At 35.7% G+C, this 16,979-nt stretch overlaps 1 protein-coding gene across 4 annotated transcripts in view; it reads right to left on the reverse strand.

Annotated features, from left to right (window-relative positions):
- drosha (ribonuclease 3 drosha) overlaps positions 1-16,979 on the reverse strand; it is a 454,213-nt gene that overhangs the window by 41,122 nt on the left and 396,112 nt on the right. For all 4 annotated transcript variants that reach the window (XM_090395920.1, XM_090395901.1, XM_090395928.1 and 1 more), the window contains one exon: positions 12,018-12,124. In XM_090395920.1, coding sequence (XP_090252046.1) covers positions 12,018-12,124 — 107 coding nt within the window. The remainder of the gene's footprint in view (positions 1-12,017; positions 12,125-16,979) is intronic.

The following is a 16,979-nucleotide window of genomic DNA, read 5'->3' on the forward strand; positions in this document are numbered from 1 at the left end:
ATCTTTTTTAAAGAAAATGAAAATGCAATTAAGGCATCTTTCTTGTTAGTAATAAGACACCTCCATAGCTCAGTAAATATCAATGATGTTCGTTGGTTGAAAAGATCTGGGTTCAAGTCCTGCCTAGAATGAGAAGAACATTTTCAAATGCTTTTTCATCTGAAGGTTAGTGGTTTTTTAATGCCTGGAAACTCAAGTATTTTAATCCAATAAAACAGGCAAACTGGCCAAAAGAACAGACACATACACACCACACACACACATGCACAGTTACACAACTGACAGAAGTAATGCACCAGCTTTATTGCCTTGGCTATTTGCTACAATCCCAAACAACTATAACCTCATAAGTAATAAAGCAATGAATTCTGTAGCCAGTAAATAAATATGAATGCCTTAAAATAACAGAAATATGTTAAAAAATAACTGAAACTATTAAAATTAATTTAAGAAACTATCTTCAGCAAACTGAAGAATTCTTTTGATTTTATTTTCCAGAAAACAGCAAGAACATCAATTGGATAATAAGAAAAACCTTGATTGAAGAATATGAACAATTCATCTTTAAAAGAGAAAATTTCAAATACTTCTTTAACAAGTTTCTGAACTAGCTTTAAATGAGGAATATCTAGAGATTTCCAGATGCAGCATTAAAACAAATTATCACCATTCTCAACCACATGAATCAGAATTTTTTTTTGTAGAATTTTTTTCAGAATTCAGTGTAGCACTGAATGAAAATTAAATTTAGAAGACAGCTATGACACTGCAACTATTACCTATCCAATCAGACTGTAGATATCCGATTGACCTTTACTTTCAAATTATAAAAATTAAGAATGTTAAAGGACTGTTAAACACCAAAACAAAATGTAAAATATGTTGTTAAAGAATATGGACTCCCCCCTCCTTTTTTTCCCCATCATCATCATCAAATTCCTGATATATACCCTCAAGGAGTGTACAGGATATGATAGTACTACATGAAAAATTTACATCATTACTAACTTCTTATCTACAATTTTCCTCCACATCAATCTGTTACCTGTCAAGGCTCCAACATTGCCAGATCTTATATTTCGGTCTTCTAAAGCACTTTTTACTGAATCAATAAACCAATATCTTGGTCTTCCTCTGGGTCTTCCTGCTGGCAAAGAACACTTATTTTGCTAATCTTTCCTCTCACATTCTGTTTAAGTGACCACAGCACCTGAGATTAGCTCTGCTAATGCATTCCAGGATGCTGACAACGTCAAGTTCTTTCCTAATGACCTCATTTTTAATATGATATTGCCACTGATGCCATCTGATCATGCCCCTAATCTTTCCCAGGACTCTCACATCTGCAGCCTCTAGTCTTTGGTCAAGGGTTTTATTCCTGATCCATAAGTTAAAATTGGTTTCAACGCTATCTTGTATACTGCTAATTTAGTGTCTTAACTAATTTCTCTCTTATTCCATTTAAATTTATTCATTTGACTTCCTACCATACCAGCTTTGTGGATTCTGTTGTCTATTTCCATATTTAATTTACCATCTTCACTAAGAATCATGCCTAAGTAGCTGAAATGTTTTACTTGTTCTATAGGTTCTCCATTCACAATGCAGTTGATATTTTCAATGTTTCTGCCTATTTTCATCGTCTTGGTCTTTTTAATGCTGACCTTCATACCATATCTACTACAACAGTTATTCAATTTAGTCAGGGAATCTTGCAGACTTGTAGTGGATTTATTTAGAAGTATAACATCATCTGCATAGAACAAAGAGCTGACATTAACATCTCCAATTTTGATAACAGGTTTAATACCACTTTCCTTTATAATGTGATCCATATAGATAATGAATAACAGAAGGGATAATATATAAATCCTTGTCTGACACCAGATTTAACATTAAACCACCTTCCTGTACTTCCTTCAATTCTAACTGCTTACAACTCAAATAAAGACTAAGTATTGCTTGATGTTATGCCTCATTTACACCATATAACTGTAGTGTTTTGAATAGCTTCCCTCTTGGCACTTTGTCATATGCCCAGTAGTGAGCTATAAGGGGCTCGCCCGAGCCCTTTGTTAAATTTTTCTCAAATTTGCGAGTCCCTTGTTCTTATTGTTTACTTTTTTATTTTTTTTTTAAAAAAAAACCAACATAATTTTTGAAATATATTAAACAACAAACTCAAACGGTAACCTAACAAAGTGATTTTATTAAATAAAATATTATAGTTACTGTTACTACCATTTTACAAATAAGAATTCACTTTGGAAATCACATATAAATAAATAGGACTATAAAATAATGCCCCTTGATTGGTACCGCTGATTATCACTTGAGGTATAAAACCAAAAGAGAAATAACGTATTTCAATATTATTGTGTTTAGATAATATTTATTATTTATAGATTGTTCGTAATAAAAATTTCTATCGCAAACAAAACAAATTAATTTTGTTTATAAAAAATGCAGACTATTGCATATGTGCGATTATAAAAGATTTTATTCTTATTATATTTTGATAGTTAAAAATGTTTTTATTATGTAACATAAATTAACACAGATGATTGTGTGCAAATATTTCATGTTTAGATCATGAAATATTTGTTTAAAAATGATAACCTTTACAGGTTGAAATGTCCCCTCATACTTTTTGATTGGCATTTGAACACAAGTTGTATTAATAAGTTTTTGTGTGAAATAAGGCTTTTTTTTGGCTCGACGATGCGAGCCCTTTGTAAAATTTTGATAGCTCACCATTGCATATGCCTTTTCTAGATCTACAAAACTTAAATACAGATCTTTGTTATATTCCCATGATTTCTCAACTATCTATTGTAAAGTGAAAATCTGATCCTGACAGCCACTATTTGGCCTGAATCCAGCTTGTTCTTCACCAAGCTTCTCTTCCACAATCCTTCTCAACCGTTTCTCAAGTATACTTGCATATATTTTACCAGGAACACTCAGTAATGAAATACTTCTAATTCTCACATTGTTTTATTTCTCTTTTTATATATGAGTACTATGAGAACTCTACTTCAATCATCTGGAATTCGTCCCTCTGTCCAGGCCTTCTGAACTATGCAGTGCAGCCACTGTAAGACTTTCATACCTCCATAATTGGAAGAACGATGGTACATGGCGCCCTTCGATTGGAATAGGCCTAAGCTCAATTCTTGTTGCGACGGGAGGAATCTTTATCTAAACGATTTCAATCGAAGGTGAGTTAGCCGATCTCATACGGAGGTAGCAGGGTTTTTTCTCCCGGAAACTCGGGTTTTTCATCCCTCATGCAGACATACAAATTTTTCATCCCACATACAAATCGGCCCTTCAGAACACAATTTACAGACAAAAAATACTAGTTGTGGAGGTGGTGGGTGGTAGGTGGTGTTGGTGGAGATGATTCGTAGTAGAGATTCAATGTAATGGTTGAGACAGTTGTAAGTGTCCTCCCGCGATGAGTCTTCGGACTCTTTGGAGGTATCAGGAATAATAATAATAATAATAATAATAATACTTGAGCATTTCTGGTTGAATATTATCTACTCCTGCTGCCTTTCCACAATTCAGGCTTTTGATGCATTTTTCTACTCCAAGTATGGATATGTATCCCTGACTGCATGCATGGTCAGTGTTTTTTACCACTGTGCTGTTATCATTGCTTGTTTCATTTAACAATTTTACAAAGTAATCACTTCATACTTCAAGGATATCTTTTTCTTCTGTTTTCATGTCACCTTTATCATCTCTGGATTTAGAGATATTTTATATTTTAGAGATATTTTCAGGCGCAAACTTTGTTTGCTCACACTTGGATAAGGGATTAAACTAAATTTATTATATTTTATCATCTCTAATTCTTTTTCAGCACTCTTTCCTCCATTTCTGAGCTTCTTCAGCAACCTCCAGAATATCTTGCCACCTTATTGATATTTGTTTTCTATGTTCTCACCAAAGGCCTCCCATGACTTTTGTTTAGCTATTTTTACACACTGTTTAACTTTTGTTAAACAGTGTGTAAAAATATTTGTCTTTTTTTACATTTGTCTCTGTATTCTCTAAGAGCACAAGCTGACTTATTTGCCAGGAACTTTTGATATGCTTTCTCCTTTTGTTCCACTGCCTCTTTAAATTCCTGTGTCCACCATGGAGTTCTGAGTTTTCTATCCTTGCACACAACCTCACCACATGCCTCTCTTGCTGAATCAATCAATGTTTTCTTCAGGGCTTGCCACTGAATCTCCAAGGTATATATTGATTTTCAATACTTTCATTTTTTCTTTAATAATATTTGTGTATTTTAGTCTACAGTTTACATCTTTGAGCTGCTCAACATTTATTTGCTTTAAAACTTTCTTACAAGTTCTTCTTTTCAATATGAAATTCAATTTTATTCTGCTTAAGACTGATAGTGATGTTTTCTCCCTGCACCATGGAGAAAACATCACTATCAACAATAAGATAGTCAATGAGACTTCTTATTCCTGGCCTCTTCTCTTCAAGTGAATTTGTGCACGTTTTTATGTTGGAACAGTGTGTTAGTAATAACCAGTCCATGTCCTGAGCAGAAATCCAACAGGTATTTGCCATGATTATTAGCTTTGCTCTTTTCTCCGAATTTTCCCAAAATATTTTTGTAAGTCTGACAATCATTTCCTACTCTGCTACTGAGATCCCCAACAAGGATAAACTTTTCCTTTTTCGTTGTGTCAGTTGTTTTCTGTAAAGCCTCAAAAAATTCCTCCACTTTTTCCTTAGTAGAACTTCCTGCAGGTCTCCTTGTCCAGTTCCCCATTCTCATATTTGCCTACATCACTGTACTTGAGACTGTCTACCATTCAAGAAGATTAGCCTCGTATTTAGTGTTAAATACTATGGACTCTCAGTACTTAACAAAGGTCTAAATTTTGCCGTAGCACCCAGATCGATAAACAAACTGGATTTTATTTGTAATATTGATCCCAAATAACATAGCAGACAAAATACGTTTAGAAATTGCCAACATTTTAAATATAAATCATAACAAAACAATAACAAGCAACTTAACGAAACACGAATTAACAGTAATAAAATCATTAAAATCAAATCAGAACATTGTAATAACTAGAGCAGATAAAGGAAGTGCCACCGTTATTCTAAACTGAACCACTTATTTATAAAAAATGAATCTGCTAGTCTCGGACAATAATACATACCAACTTGTTAAATATGACCCAACCAATAGAATAAAAAAGAAAACAGAAAAACTACTTAAATCAATTATTACATGGCCCGAAGATATGGTCAAAAAACTACTTCCACACTACGCTCATTCCCCGAGAATTTACAGGCTACCGAAAATAGACAAACAAAACACACCACTCCGGCCGATAGTCGAAGGGATAGATAGCCTGAATTATCACCTAGCCAAGAAAGCGGCAACACTCGAGGAGTTGGTAGGTCATTCCCCCTCCTATATCAGAAACACATAACACTTCATAAACATAACCAAAGACATTACATTAGAAAAATATGATTTATTAGTCAGTTTTTACATCTCTGACCTCTTTACGAATGTCCAAATCAATGACACAATTCTTCTTTTACAGAACAAATTCCCTCCAGATATCACGGAGGTCTTTGCACATGTATTATGTTCTGGTTATTTTGTATGGCAAAACGCTCCCCCCCCCCCCCATTGCTAACTTTTATATGGAACATTCACAGTTCTGTTTCCTAGATACACTTGTTACACGTCTTCCTTCTGGCTCACTGTTTACTGGAAACCGACACATACTGGCCATAAGGGTTTATACACATATAAACTCTTACCACCACCTAACACAAAAACAAGGTGTCATTAATACTCTAAAAAACAGGGCTTTGAAGATCTGCTCCAATGACCATGCACTGAAAGATGAATTTAAAGTTATCAGCAATACTTTTCTAAAAAATGATTACAGCCAAAACACCATTAACAAAATTCTCTACAAGACCAATAAAAAACAAAGATAAACCAGACTACAATAAAACTATAACTATTCCTTACATTAAAGGGACATCAGATAAAATAAACAGAATAGGTACAAAAATACAACCTCAAAGCCACCTTTAAACTTCCTGCAAAATTAAAAAGCTTACTCAACTCATCCAAAGACCCACTCCCTCCGCTGGCCCACCCTGGTATACCATATTTATTGTGTCTGTAACATACCATATATAGGGGAAACAGGACACACAATTTCTTTCAGACAAAAAGAACATAAACGACACATTAAATATAATAACTATGGTGAAGCTGGCCTTTCTGATCATGCCCTGAACACTTTACATAGAATTGATTGGAAAAGCACCAGTTGTTTACATCACACCAAAACATGGTATGAACGCAAATTTAAGGAAGCATGTGAGATTATTATCAACCACCCCAATCTGAACAATAATGATGGTCTAAAAATCCCAAACATATGGAAGGCACATATTCGACCCACGGAACCTCCCTCTATAAGAATAACTATAAACAGGACTGTAGATAATCCAGGATCCTAAATAATTATCCTAATATATAAATAATCTAGGATCTCTAAATAATTAATTAATTTGCAATTTTTTTTTTTTAGAGTTCTTCTTTTCCTTTATTGTCATTGCCTGAATATAACATTTTGTATTTATTGGTGAGATCTTTCTGACCAATAAATACAAAATGTTATATTCAGGCAATGACAATAACCTGTGATCAAATCATTGTTTCTCTAGCTTACTGTATGTAATGTAACTCAGCTTATCCTGAGTATATGCAGATTGAAACATCATGAAATTAAAAGAGTTATTTATAACACGGTTGTAAAGTCCATAATTTCTAAAATGAATGCTGATCACTTGCAACACTAAAAGAAAGGAGAATGGCTACTCCTTCTTTTCCTTTATTGTCATTGCCTGAATATAACATTTTGTATTTATTGGTCAGAAAGATCTCACCAATTTTTGCCTTTTTTGTTTCAGTCACTCCTATTATGTAGATCTGGTGCTGATCCAATTCCTCAGCTAGCTCCATTTCTTTGCCATTCAGGCTTCTTATGTTGATAGTACAGATTTTGAACTCTGGTGATATTGAGTTGGGGTGAGTTTTAGGATTTGTTCCAGTAACTGACTTTTCGCTGCTTGCCCTGGTGAAAACAACGGGACCTTGTTTAACCAGGTGACGTCCCAGCCGGCATGAAATTCTGTCATGCCGTACCATCATTTGATTTTTTTTTAGGTATATATATTATATAGGTAAGAATAATACTTAATATTAAGAAAGTTTTTTCTATTAAGGCAACAGATGTGAAGTCAACAGCCTAGCCATGATGATACTTCATGTGCAAAACTTTGTTTTCACTTATGCTTGGGTAAAGGATTAAACAATATAATTTCTTGGAAGTATAATTTACTGACTGTTAACTTTTAGCTTTTGTATTGCTATACGAGTAATGACCTTTGTTACTCATACAGTAGAAATAAGAAGTCAAACATGTGTGCTTCAGGGAAAAGCAGGATTTTGAAAAAAATAAAAATAAAAACAATAAAATAAAATTAGGAATAAGATTCTGACAGTAAAACAGTTTGAAAAATCCCTGGTATAGGGTTGATGACATACAAGTATGAAAACTTATAAAGATAATATAGAATGGGTGTTAATTCTGGGATGTAGGGATGCCATTAAGACTAGAGGACATGTTGATATCTGAACGATTAAGGATTCTTCTGATTTCTTTTTGATAAAGTGAGCTGTTCTTGGTATTGTGAGAGGTGATGCATATGCTTATCTAGGGTTTTTGAGGAGAAAAAGGAGGCCAGGAAGTCAGCCTTATCTTTGGGTGATGTTACAATGGTAGTACCAAATGGATGAGAGAGAGAAATAGAAGCATGGTTATGCAAAAGTTGCATCCTGGTGAAGGACCAGAAGAGAAGTTTTTTTGCATTTGGATCTTTAAAATCAGATCTGATTTGTTGTCAGAAATCAGAACTGATTTCTGTCAGCAACTCTCACTAATATCAATAATTTCTGGTCTCATATGATTTAACCGATGCTCAAAATTCACTGCCTTCATTCCTGATGTTTCTGTTATTAGTGAATGTGCATGATAATCAACCATCAAATAAATTAAAGATGCCAAGACGTTATATTCTTGGTTTCATTCTTTATTCAAGTGTAAACAAATAAATAGCTCTCACTGGTTAGTGGCCCTTCCGATAACGCATAGCATAGCATAAGGATATGTGCATTGCATTATGGGATACCAAAGCAATTGATGTGAAGTCATTAGATTCTATATACAAGTAGCACAGTCGTGAAGTGACTTCACATGCAAACCTTGTTTGCTTATACTTATTTAGCCACTAGGCCAAATAATTGCGATATTTAGGCAGTAGAGGGCTATGTGGAATTTGTAGATGTGTGGAGTGAGTTCGATGGGCGAAAGGATTCATATAAGACGGATGGTTTACATTTGAATGGATTTGGTGTACGGAGACTTGAAAAGGTGTTGTCGAATGTAGTGGAGGTGGATGTGCACATTCAGGGAAACTAGAGTTATTAAGGGGGAGGGGGGGTAGATATGCAGACTTTAGGGAGACAGTTGAGTGTATGAATGTGTGTAATATGCCCAAGTGAGTACGAAAGACTACGAATCAGAATGGGATAGTTAGTATAAGGTATCAAAATAGGGATGGGACAAATGGGCTTTGCAATTCATGTATACTAATGCCAGAAGGATTAGGAACAAGAAGGAAGAATTTTTGGCTTTGGTTGGCACTTCCAGGCCACAGATTATTAGCATTAGTGAAACATGGCTGACAGAAGACGATATAGCTAGTTGGATTGAATGTGAGAGGTATGGTATGTTCAGGAGTGACAGGGAGAATAAAATGGGAGGAGGAGTGTTATTAATGATAGCTGATGAGCTACAGCCAAGGAGAATAGAAATGGAACCACAGGATAGAGAAAAGAGCACATTTGAGGCTATTTGGTGTGAGATTGAAACTAGCAGAACAAAATATACAGTTGGGTGCTGCTATACACCAGGTGATGGAATAGATGGTGGAGATAGTATGCATAAGCAAATAGAAGAAATGAGTGGAAGGAGAGTAATTATTATGGGTGATTTCAACTATGGTAACATTGATTAGAAGGAGGAGAGGGCACATGGGAGGAAGGAATTGGATTTTATGTGATTATTAAGGGATAACTATCTGCAACAGCATGTAATGGAAAATACTAGGGGTCAGAGAGTGCTTGACCTAGTAATTACATCTGAGAATTTGGCCGAATATGAATAACGAATATGACCAAATTGCCACCAATTGGTGAGAGTGATCATAGAGTCTTAACTTGGGAAGTGGCTAAAGGTGTGGAATTTACAATTAAGACAGGGTACATGTGGAATTATCGGGCTGGTAAGTATGACAAGCTTAGGAGTTTGATTGGTTCAGTGCCATGGCATGTAAAACTGCAAGGGCTAGTGATGTTGATAGTGCATGGGAGGCGGTTAGGAAGTGTTTGCATGAGGCAATGGCTGACTGTATACCTAGAGTCTGAATAATAAATCAAATAGGGGTTAAATGGATGAATAACACCATCAAGCTTGAGCTGCAAAAAAAGAAACAACCATGGAGGGAATTTAAGGAGAAAAGTGACCGGCAGGCACATGAACAGTATAAAGCGCAGGTCAGAAGGGTAACGAGTGTGGTAAGAAAAGCAAAAACAGATTATGAAAGAACATTAGTCATGCAGAGTAAAGAGAATCCCAAACAATTTTTTTCGATATGTTGCAAGTAAAAGAAAAAATGTTCATGGCAGAATGATTTTAAAGAATGCCGATGGTAGGGAGGTAACCGAATCAGTTGATATAATTGAATTACTGAGTGAGCACTTTGCAAGAGTATATCATCCAGGTGGTGATATTGCAGGAATGAATGACCAATAGATTATACAGGAATTGTGGTGAATGAAGTGGAGGTGAGTAGTCTATTACTAAATCTGTGGGATTTTGTAATAGATCTGTCAATACATCTGTGGGATTGGATGGTATGCCAGCTCATGTCGTACATGAAGTGGCTAAAGAATTGTCAGTACCTTGACCCTATTGTTCAATCTGAGTCTCGGGTCTGGTTTAGTCCCGAGGAGGTGGAAAGATGGGAAAATAGTTCCACTGCATAAAGGAGGTTCCAAGACTGCTGTTGTAAATTACTGACCGATTAGCATATCAGGAATCGTTGTCAAGGTCGTGGAGAAATTAGTCAAGAGAAAAATACAGGATTGGATAGATGTAAATGGGATACTGTATGGGGGACAATATGGTTTTGTGAAGGGAGATCATGCCTCAGTAACTTGCTCACGTTTTATAACACAGTGACGGCTGAACTGGATAAGGGTAATGGGTTTACAGTGATTCTACTGGACCTTGCTAAGGCCTTTGACAGGATACCACATGGAATTCTAATCAGTAAAATGCAGCATATGGGGATGGATATAGGGTTGGTGAGATGGATAGGAGGGTGATTGATGGAGAGATATCAAAGAGTGGTTTATTCAGCAGTAGAATCCACAAGACAGCCTGTGACTAGTGGTGTGCTGCAGGGTTCTGCTCTTGTACCACTACTTTTCAATTTTTTCATTAATGATATAGCAAAGGATCTGAGAGGAAGTGTTCACTTGTTTGCTGATGATGCAAAGTTGGGTAGAGAAATAGTGAGTGCACAGGATGTCAAAAATTTGCAAGATGATTTGGATAGTTTGGAGGACTGGGCTAAGGAAAATGGATGTCGATTTAATGTGGCAAAGTGTAAGGTTATGCATTTTAGGGTGAAAAGATTAGCAGCAGTATATCACATTGGTGGAACCATACTCCAGGAGATTGATGAGGCCAGGGATTTGGGAGTGTTGGTGGATAGGGAGTTGAAGTTTAGGGGGACACATCGCAAAAGTGGCTAAATCAGCTCATCAAATCACTTGGTTGCTGAAAAATACTTTAACAAGCAGAGACAAACAAGTTATTGTTCCTCTGTATCGAGCCTTGATAAGCCCCATCTAGACTACTGTGCCCAGATATGGGCGCCAGGGTTTCTTCTTGATGGGGAGGAGGTGGAGAGGATCCAGAGATGAGTGACCAAGATGATAGCAGGTCAATGGAATGAACCTTATGAGAACTGGTTGAAGATTTGTGGGTTGCAAAAATTGGTTGATAGCTGGAAAAGGGGTGATATGACTGAGACATTGAAATTACTGAAGGGTTTCTATAAGATTAATTCAGAAGATATTTTTGGTGGTGGGAGGACTAGGGGCCATACATGGAAGCTGGGCAAGAATGTGATTAGCAGGAGTGCTAGAGCTAGGTTTTTTACTTGGAGAGTGATGAATGAGTGGAATAAGCTGCCAGAGTCTGTTGTGGGTGCTATGACTGTGAATGAGTTCAAGGCGAGGTATGATAGATACTGTGTGAATGTCAAATAGTTGTTCTTGACATGATGTTAGGGCCTTCCTCGATGAGTCTGTCGACTCCTTGGAGTTGCTCGAAATAATAATAATAATACTTGGACAAAGGATGAAACCAAGAATATAACTTCTTGGCACCTTTAATTTATTGTATAAGCAAGTGTAAAAACTATCAACAACAATCAACCATCAAGGTAACGTACATTCAAATACTGTATTTAATAGCATTTTGGTGATGCAAGCGAAAATATGTTCCCTGTTTAGAATTCATAGAACTTCAAATAGGGAATATATTTTTACTTTTTTTTTATTAGTGTTTATTTTTGATTCTTATTATTTTTTTTAAATTAGAGATTCAGCCTAACAGGGATATTTCAAACTTATTGATTCTCCTCTGAGAATCACTGAGTATGAATCGGTGGATAGAAAAACAGAAAATATTTGAGTAAGTGGCATCAAAAATTATACATATCATTATTTCATTACAATTGAGAATCAAATCAAAATTTATAATAATAAAAATGCTGTTTATAAACACTTATTTCAGCAAAACTCTTACTTATAAACAGGAATGTCAGGTTCTCCCCCATCCATAGTTCTCAGTGTCAAACAGCACTGCTGAAGTTTAGATTTGGGATCATTCCAGTCTTGATTCATAATAAAATCCTAGAAATAATGCAGAAGTCTTTATATTATGTAATAAGTCATATTTCGAAACTTTTTTGGTATACATGTTTGATCAATATTTTATCATACTTAAATGAATTTTTCCACCCCCACCTTTTCCCTCCATAAACGTCTGATGAGAGAGGGATTAATATCCAAAGATGGTTTAATGGCATCTTCCATTGTTTAACATGTTCGCTGCCACGCTACTTCGGCATAGTCTGTTCCCCTACGCCGAGCAATTTAGCTTCTTCAAGGTCAGTACGGTAATCTCGTTGCCGGCGGTAAGCGTCATACGAGTATACTCGTAGTTGGCTTGTGCAGAGCATATACCGTCTATGAGAATACACAGTTTTGATGCTAGCTCCACAAGCCAAGCATTTTCACTTCTTCAAGGTCACTACAGTAATCTCGTTGCCACCGGTAGGCGTCCTACGAGTATACTCGTAGCTGGCTTGTGTAGCTGGTTTACCAACTATGAGTATACTCGTAGTTGGTAGCGAACGTGTTAAGAAAAGCTGCCTATGGAAATCTCCAGCTCCTCTTAATTTCATTTTATTAATTTGTTTTAGAATATAGAATTAATTCTAATTCTCAATTTAGCAAACTCATAAGGTCCAAAGGAATAGTTTGTTATAGTGGATGGTCTGTTATAGTTAATTTCTTTCAGCACAGCATTTCGTATTTCCTATGCCATATTAGTCAAGATTTTTCAGTAGTTTGTTATAGTAAGCTAATCTGTTATAATGGTGTTTGCTTTAGTAAGAGCTGCTTGTATTACTTTCTTGTCTCAAATCTGTAATTAGTTTTTTTTTTTGAAAAAACTAATTACAATTTTATTTTAATTATTTTAAATAAAACAGCCCTAAAATATGCTTTAGGACTGTGTTTCTCAATATTTTATTATGTTTTGATAACAGATAGTAAAATTGAACAGAATAATGGGAATTACCACCATTAGTTGTTCATATCCTCTATAAAATATAGTATCTTCGTTGGTTCATATTTACATTATGCTTAGTATATGAAGCAAATTATCCTAAATTATGAGTTAATTTAGAAAAGTAAAGAATTATTTTTGCAATTTTAATATTCAAAGTCGAGTTACTGAAAAAATGCACAGAGAGCTATGGAATATCAATGTTTATTAAAAAAGCATTCGTTTTACAATACTTGACATGTTGAATGTTCTTTTATTTATTATTATTATTATTACATGACACCTCCAGGAGTCCAAAGACTCATCAAGGGAGGGCACCTTACTCTACAACTCTCGATCTCCAGCACTCAATCCACCAACTACAACTACTTTCATTATCTACACCATCTATCACTGGTCACCACCACTAGTATTTTCATAGATAATCACAAATATCCATACCCACGGTGGGATTTGAACCCACAGCCTTTTGGCTGGAGAGCGAATATGCTAACCACTTGGCCAACCAGGCTGGCATTTATAGAGTATAAATATACACCATCTTTCAATGTGTAATGAGCGAAACAGAATCACTCAGCCAGGAGATTGAAAATGTGGAAATGGACATGTTTTCTGCATTACTATCCTCAAAACATATCTGATATCAACTAAATATCAGAATGTTTGAGAACAGCATGGCAGATAGTACTGAAATGAACCAATGGCTATTTAAACCATAAAAATTTCACAATGAGTACTGAAACCATTTCAAGCAAGATGTTTTACAACTGTTAGTGTGAAATATAATAGGCAATTTCTCATTAAAATTCTAAAGAAAAATCGAAAACCATATGTTGAAAACATACATTGAAATCTGGAAGAAAAAAGTCATTGTGGAGACAGCACAACATGAGGGACAACAATTAGTTACATGAGGAGTACCAATAGCAAGCAAGGAAGGTGACTGTTGGTAAGGGTAGCAAAATTGCAGTATGAGCAGCAGTTGGCACACCCAGGGAGGGGGACAAGGGGCCCTAGCTCCCCCCAAAAGAAAAAGGGGAAAAAAAAAGACTAGAAAATTTTCCAAAAATCTTTTCCTAATGAAATTTATTATTATTATTATTTTCATTTCTGTTGTGTCGTGTCTTCTATTTCTATACTACTGTACTTATGAATTAGCAGTCGCATAAGGTGGGAATACCCTCTGGCTCTCGGGAATCACGGCCGTTGTGAACGCAAAGCAAATGAAGTAGTGCTCGGGAAATACTTTGTTTGCCTGAACGGGCCAGAGATCACGGGTATCATGTATTGGCGATCACTGCAGATGCTTAGTCATAGGTTGTATGCAATGCGTAGTGTGTATTCTCAAATCGTCTACTCATCTCTGCCCCCCCCCCACAAGATTAAGTTATGAGTACTCAGCACCCTCCAAGATTAAATCCTGAGTGCGCCACTGATTCCCAGTATTCAGTGTAAAAAAGCACTGATTATTGTGGGAGGAAGCAGCTCAGTGACTGAATTAACTTTGATAGCAAAGGATGTCACATTTAAGCCAGAAACTTGAGAAACACCTTCTTCTTGATGATATGGCTAAGATAATGTGCTTCTCATTCAGACATGGAAGACTCAGCTGAACAAAAAGGTTTTAATAAAAACAATGGGGGGGGGGGTTCCTCTCCCCACCTCAAGACCAAGGTTTTAAAAATATTTTAATATGCTATATCTCCAGACAATGTCATAAGCTTTTTCCATGTCAAAGAAGACTGAAACCAGATATTCAGAAAAGCATCGCTTATATGTTTCTAAACAGACCAGGTCTAATGCCGATTCATCTATGAAAGCCATATTGTGTTGGAAAGTTTATTTCTTTCTAAATACCATAGAAGCTGGTTAGAACAATAGGTTAACAATTGTTTACTTGCATCGGATCCTTTCCAGGTTTTGGGATGACAACGACAATTGACTTAAGTCAAGCATCTGAAATCTCTTTCTTAAGTATTCTGTTGTATAGTAAGAGAAGGATATCTCTGGAAGATGTTCATCTATTATGCAGTGGTGTGGCTAGAGCTTTTGAGGCAAACTCAGCGGTCCCTGAGTTTGCCTCCCCTCTCAGTACACACCAAAAATACTACAAAAAGTGTCAAAACGACATATAGGGAGTTATTATACTTTTAATGTTGAAGTAAAATTTTAATTTCAACATTCTAAAATGTTAGTTTTCTTGCTTTTCTGTTACCAAAATCATCGATGATATTTGCGAAGTCTATTTCATAATAATGTAGGTAATTCTTAACCTATTTTATTTAGGAAAACTCCTCTCACAACTAGCAACACTTACAGCAATTGTGAGGAAAATTCGCAGTAGTATTACAATAATTGGAAATAAGTTCTCAAGACTGTATTTTAGAATTAACTGCAAAAGTTCAAAAAGGTTCAAAGTGCCACCCGGGGCGGACTGCTCCCTCCGCCCCTCCCTAGCTACACCTCTGCATTATGAGATGTTTCATCATCTCATAATGGATGTCATCAGGACTTACTGTGCTGGCATGACAGAGTAGAAGAGCTCTTTTTAGTTCATCCTTAATGAAAGGCTGACTGCATGGCTCTAGTACACTGGTAGAAAAGTTTAGCCAGTGTTTTTCTTTTTGATCTTTCAATATTAAAAATCAGGAAGATAGGAAAAGCTGTTGCTAAGATTCTAGCAAAATTATCTCCCAAATTACAACAGCTTTAAGAGAGCAATAACACATCTATTATGTTCCAAGATAGACAAACGGTGTGTTTTATATCTCCCTTTCATTTTTTAGATTTTATTCCACACAATTTTTGAACTGGTTGTTTGATTAATCAATGATGTAAATTGGATTCAAGATTATTTTTGATTATTGACATTCCACATAACATGCTTTGGCCCAAGCACGTTTAAAGACTATTAAATTTAATGTGGTGAAGCATCTATGAAAATATATTCCATGCTATGTCTACATCTTTTTTTGCTGTAACTCTGGATTCCACCAATTTTGCAGAGAGTGGAAATCAAGATGATATTTTTGGGATTGCAGCTATTGCTGCCTGGACAACAGAATCTGTGATATACTTCACTGTTTCGTTGATAGGTTGACTAACCGCTTCAGCATTAAATTTTACAAGATGGGTAAAAGTATTCTAGTCAGCCTGGTGTATTTACCACATGGGCATTTATGCAGGAGAATATGGTTCATGAAGGCACAGTGCAAACAACAAGAAAATTATCATTTCCATAATTGTTCTATTCAACATTCCAAACGAGCAATGGAAAGATGGCAGGGGAGTAGCGTGTAAGATTTATTGCAGAATATGAACAGGAAGGCATATGGAAAAAGGTGTTGACTCTAATATTAAGAAGGGAGAAGTCATGATTGTGTGCCGAGTATTCGCTCAATGATACGACCTTGTCCATTCATGTTGGTACTACCCAAAAGAGTGTTGTGTCCATTAAAGTCACCAATGAGAAGCATGAGCTGAGGATGTTGCAATATAAGATTATCAAGTTCAATTTCATTTAACTTACAACCAGTGGTAAACAAATGGAACATACAGTAATAAGAACTAAAAAACACACATACTAACCGTTAGTCAAGTCAAATTGTTTGCACTATGCCTTCATGAACCATATTCTCCTACATAAATGCCCATGTGGTAAATACACCAGGCTGACTAGAATACTTTTTCCCATCTTGTAAAATTTAATGCTGAAGTGATTAGTCAAACACCTATCAACGAAGCAGTGAAGTATATCACAGATTCTATTGTCTAGGCAGCAATAGCTGCAATCCCAAAAATATCATCTTGATTTTTAACCATTACTAACCACAGTAATGGCTATTTAATTCGTAAATAGTTCATCCCAAGTATCTTGGGGTAGTTCAAACAATACTAGGAATAACATACAGTTAG

This window comes from Typopeltis vanoorti, chromosome 1, assembly GCF_054136105.1.
Source record: "Typopeltis vanoorti isolate ZY-2024b chromosome 1, IOZ_Tvanoo_1.0, whole genome shotgun sequence".
Taxonomy (NCBI): Eukaryota; Metazoa; Arthropoda; class Arachnida; order Uropygi; family Thelyphonidae; genus Typopeltis; species Typopeltis vanoorti.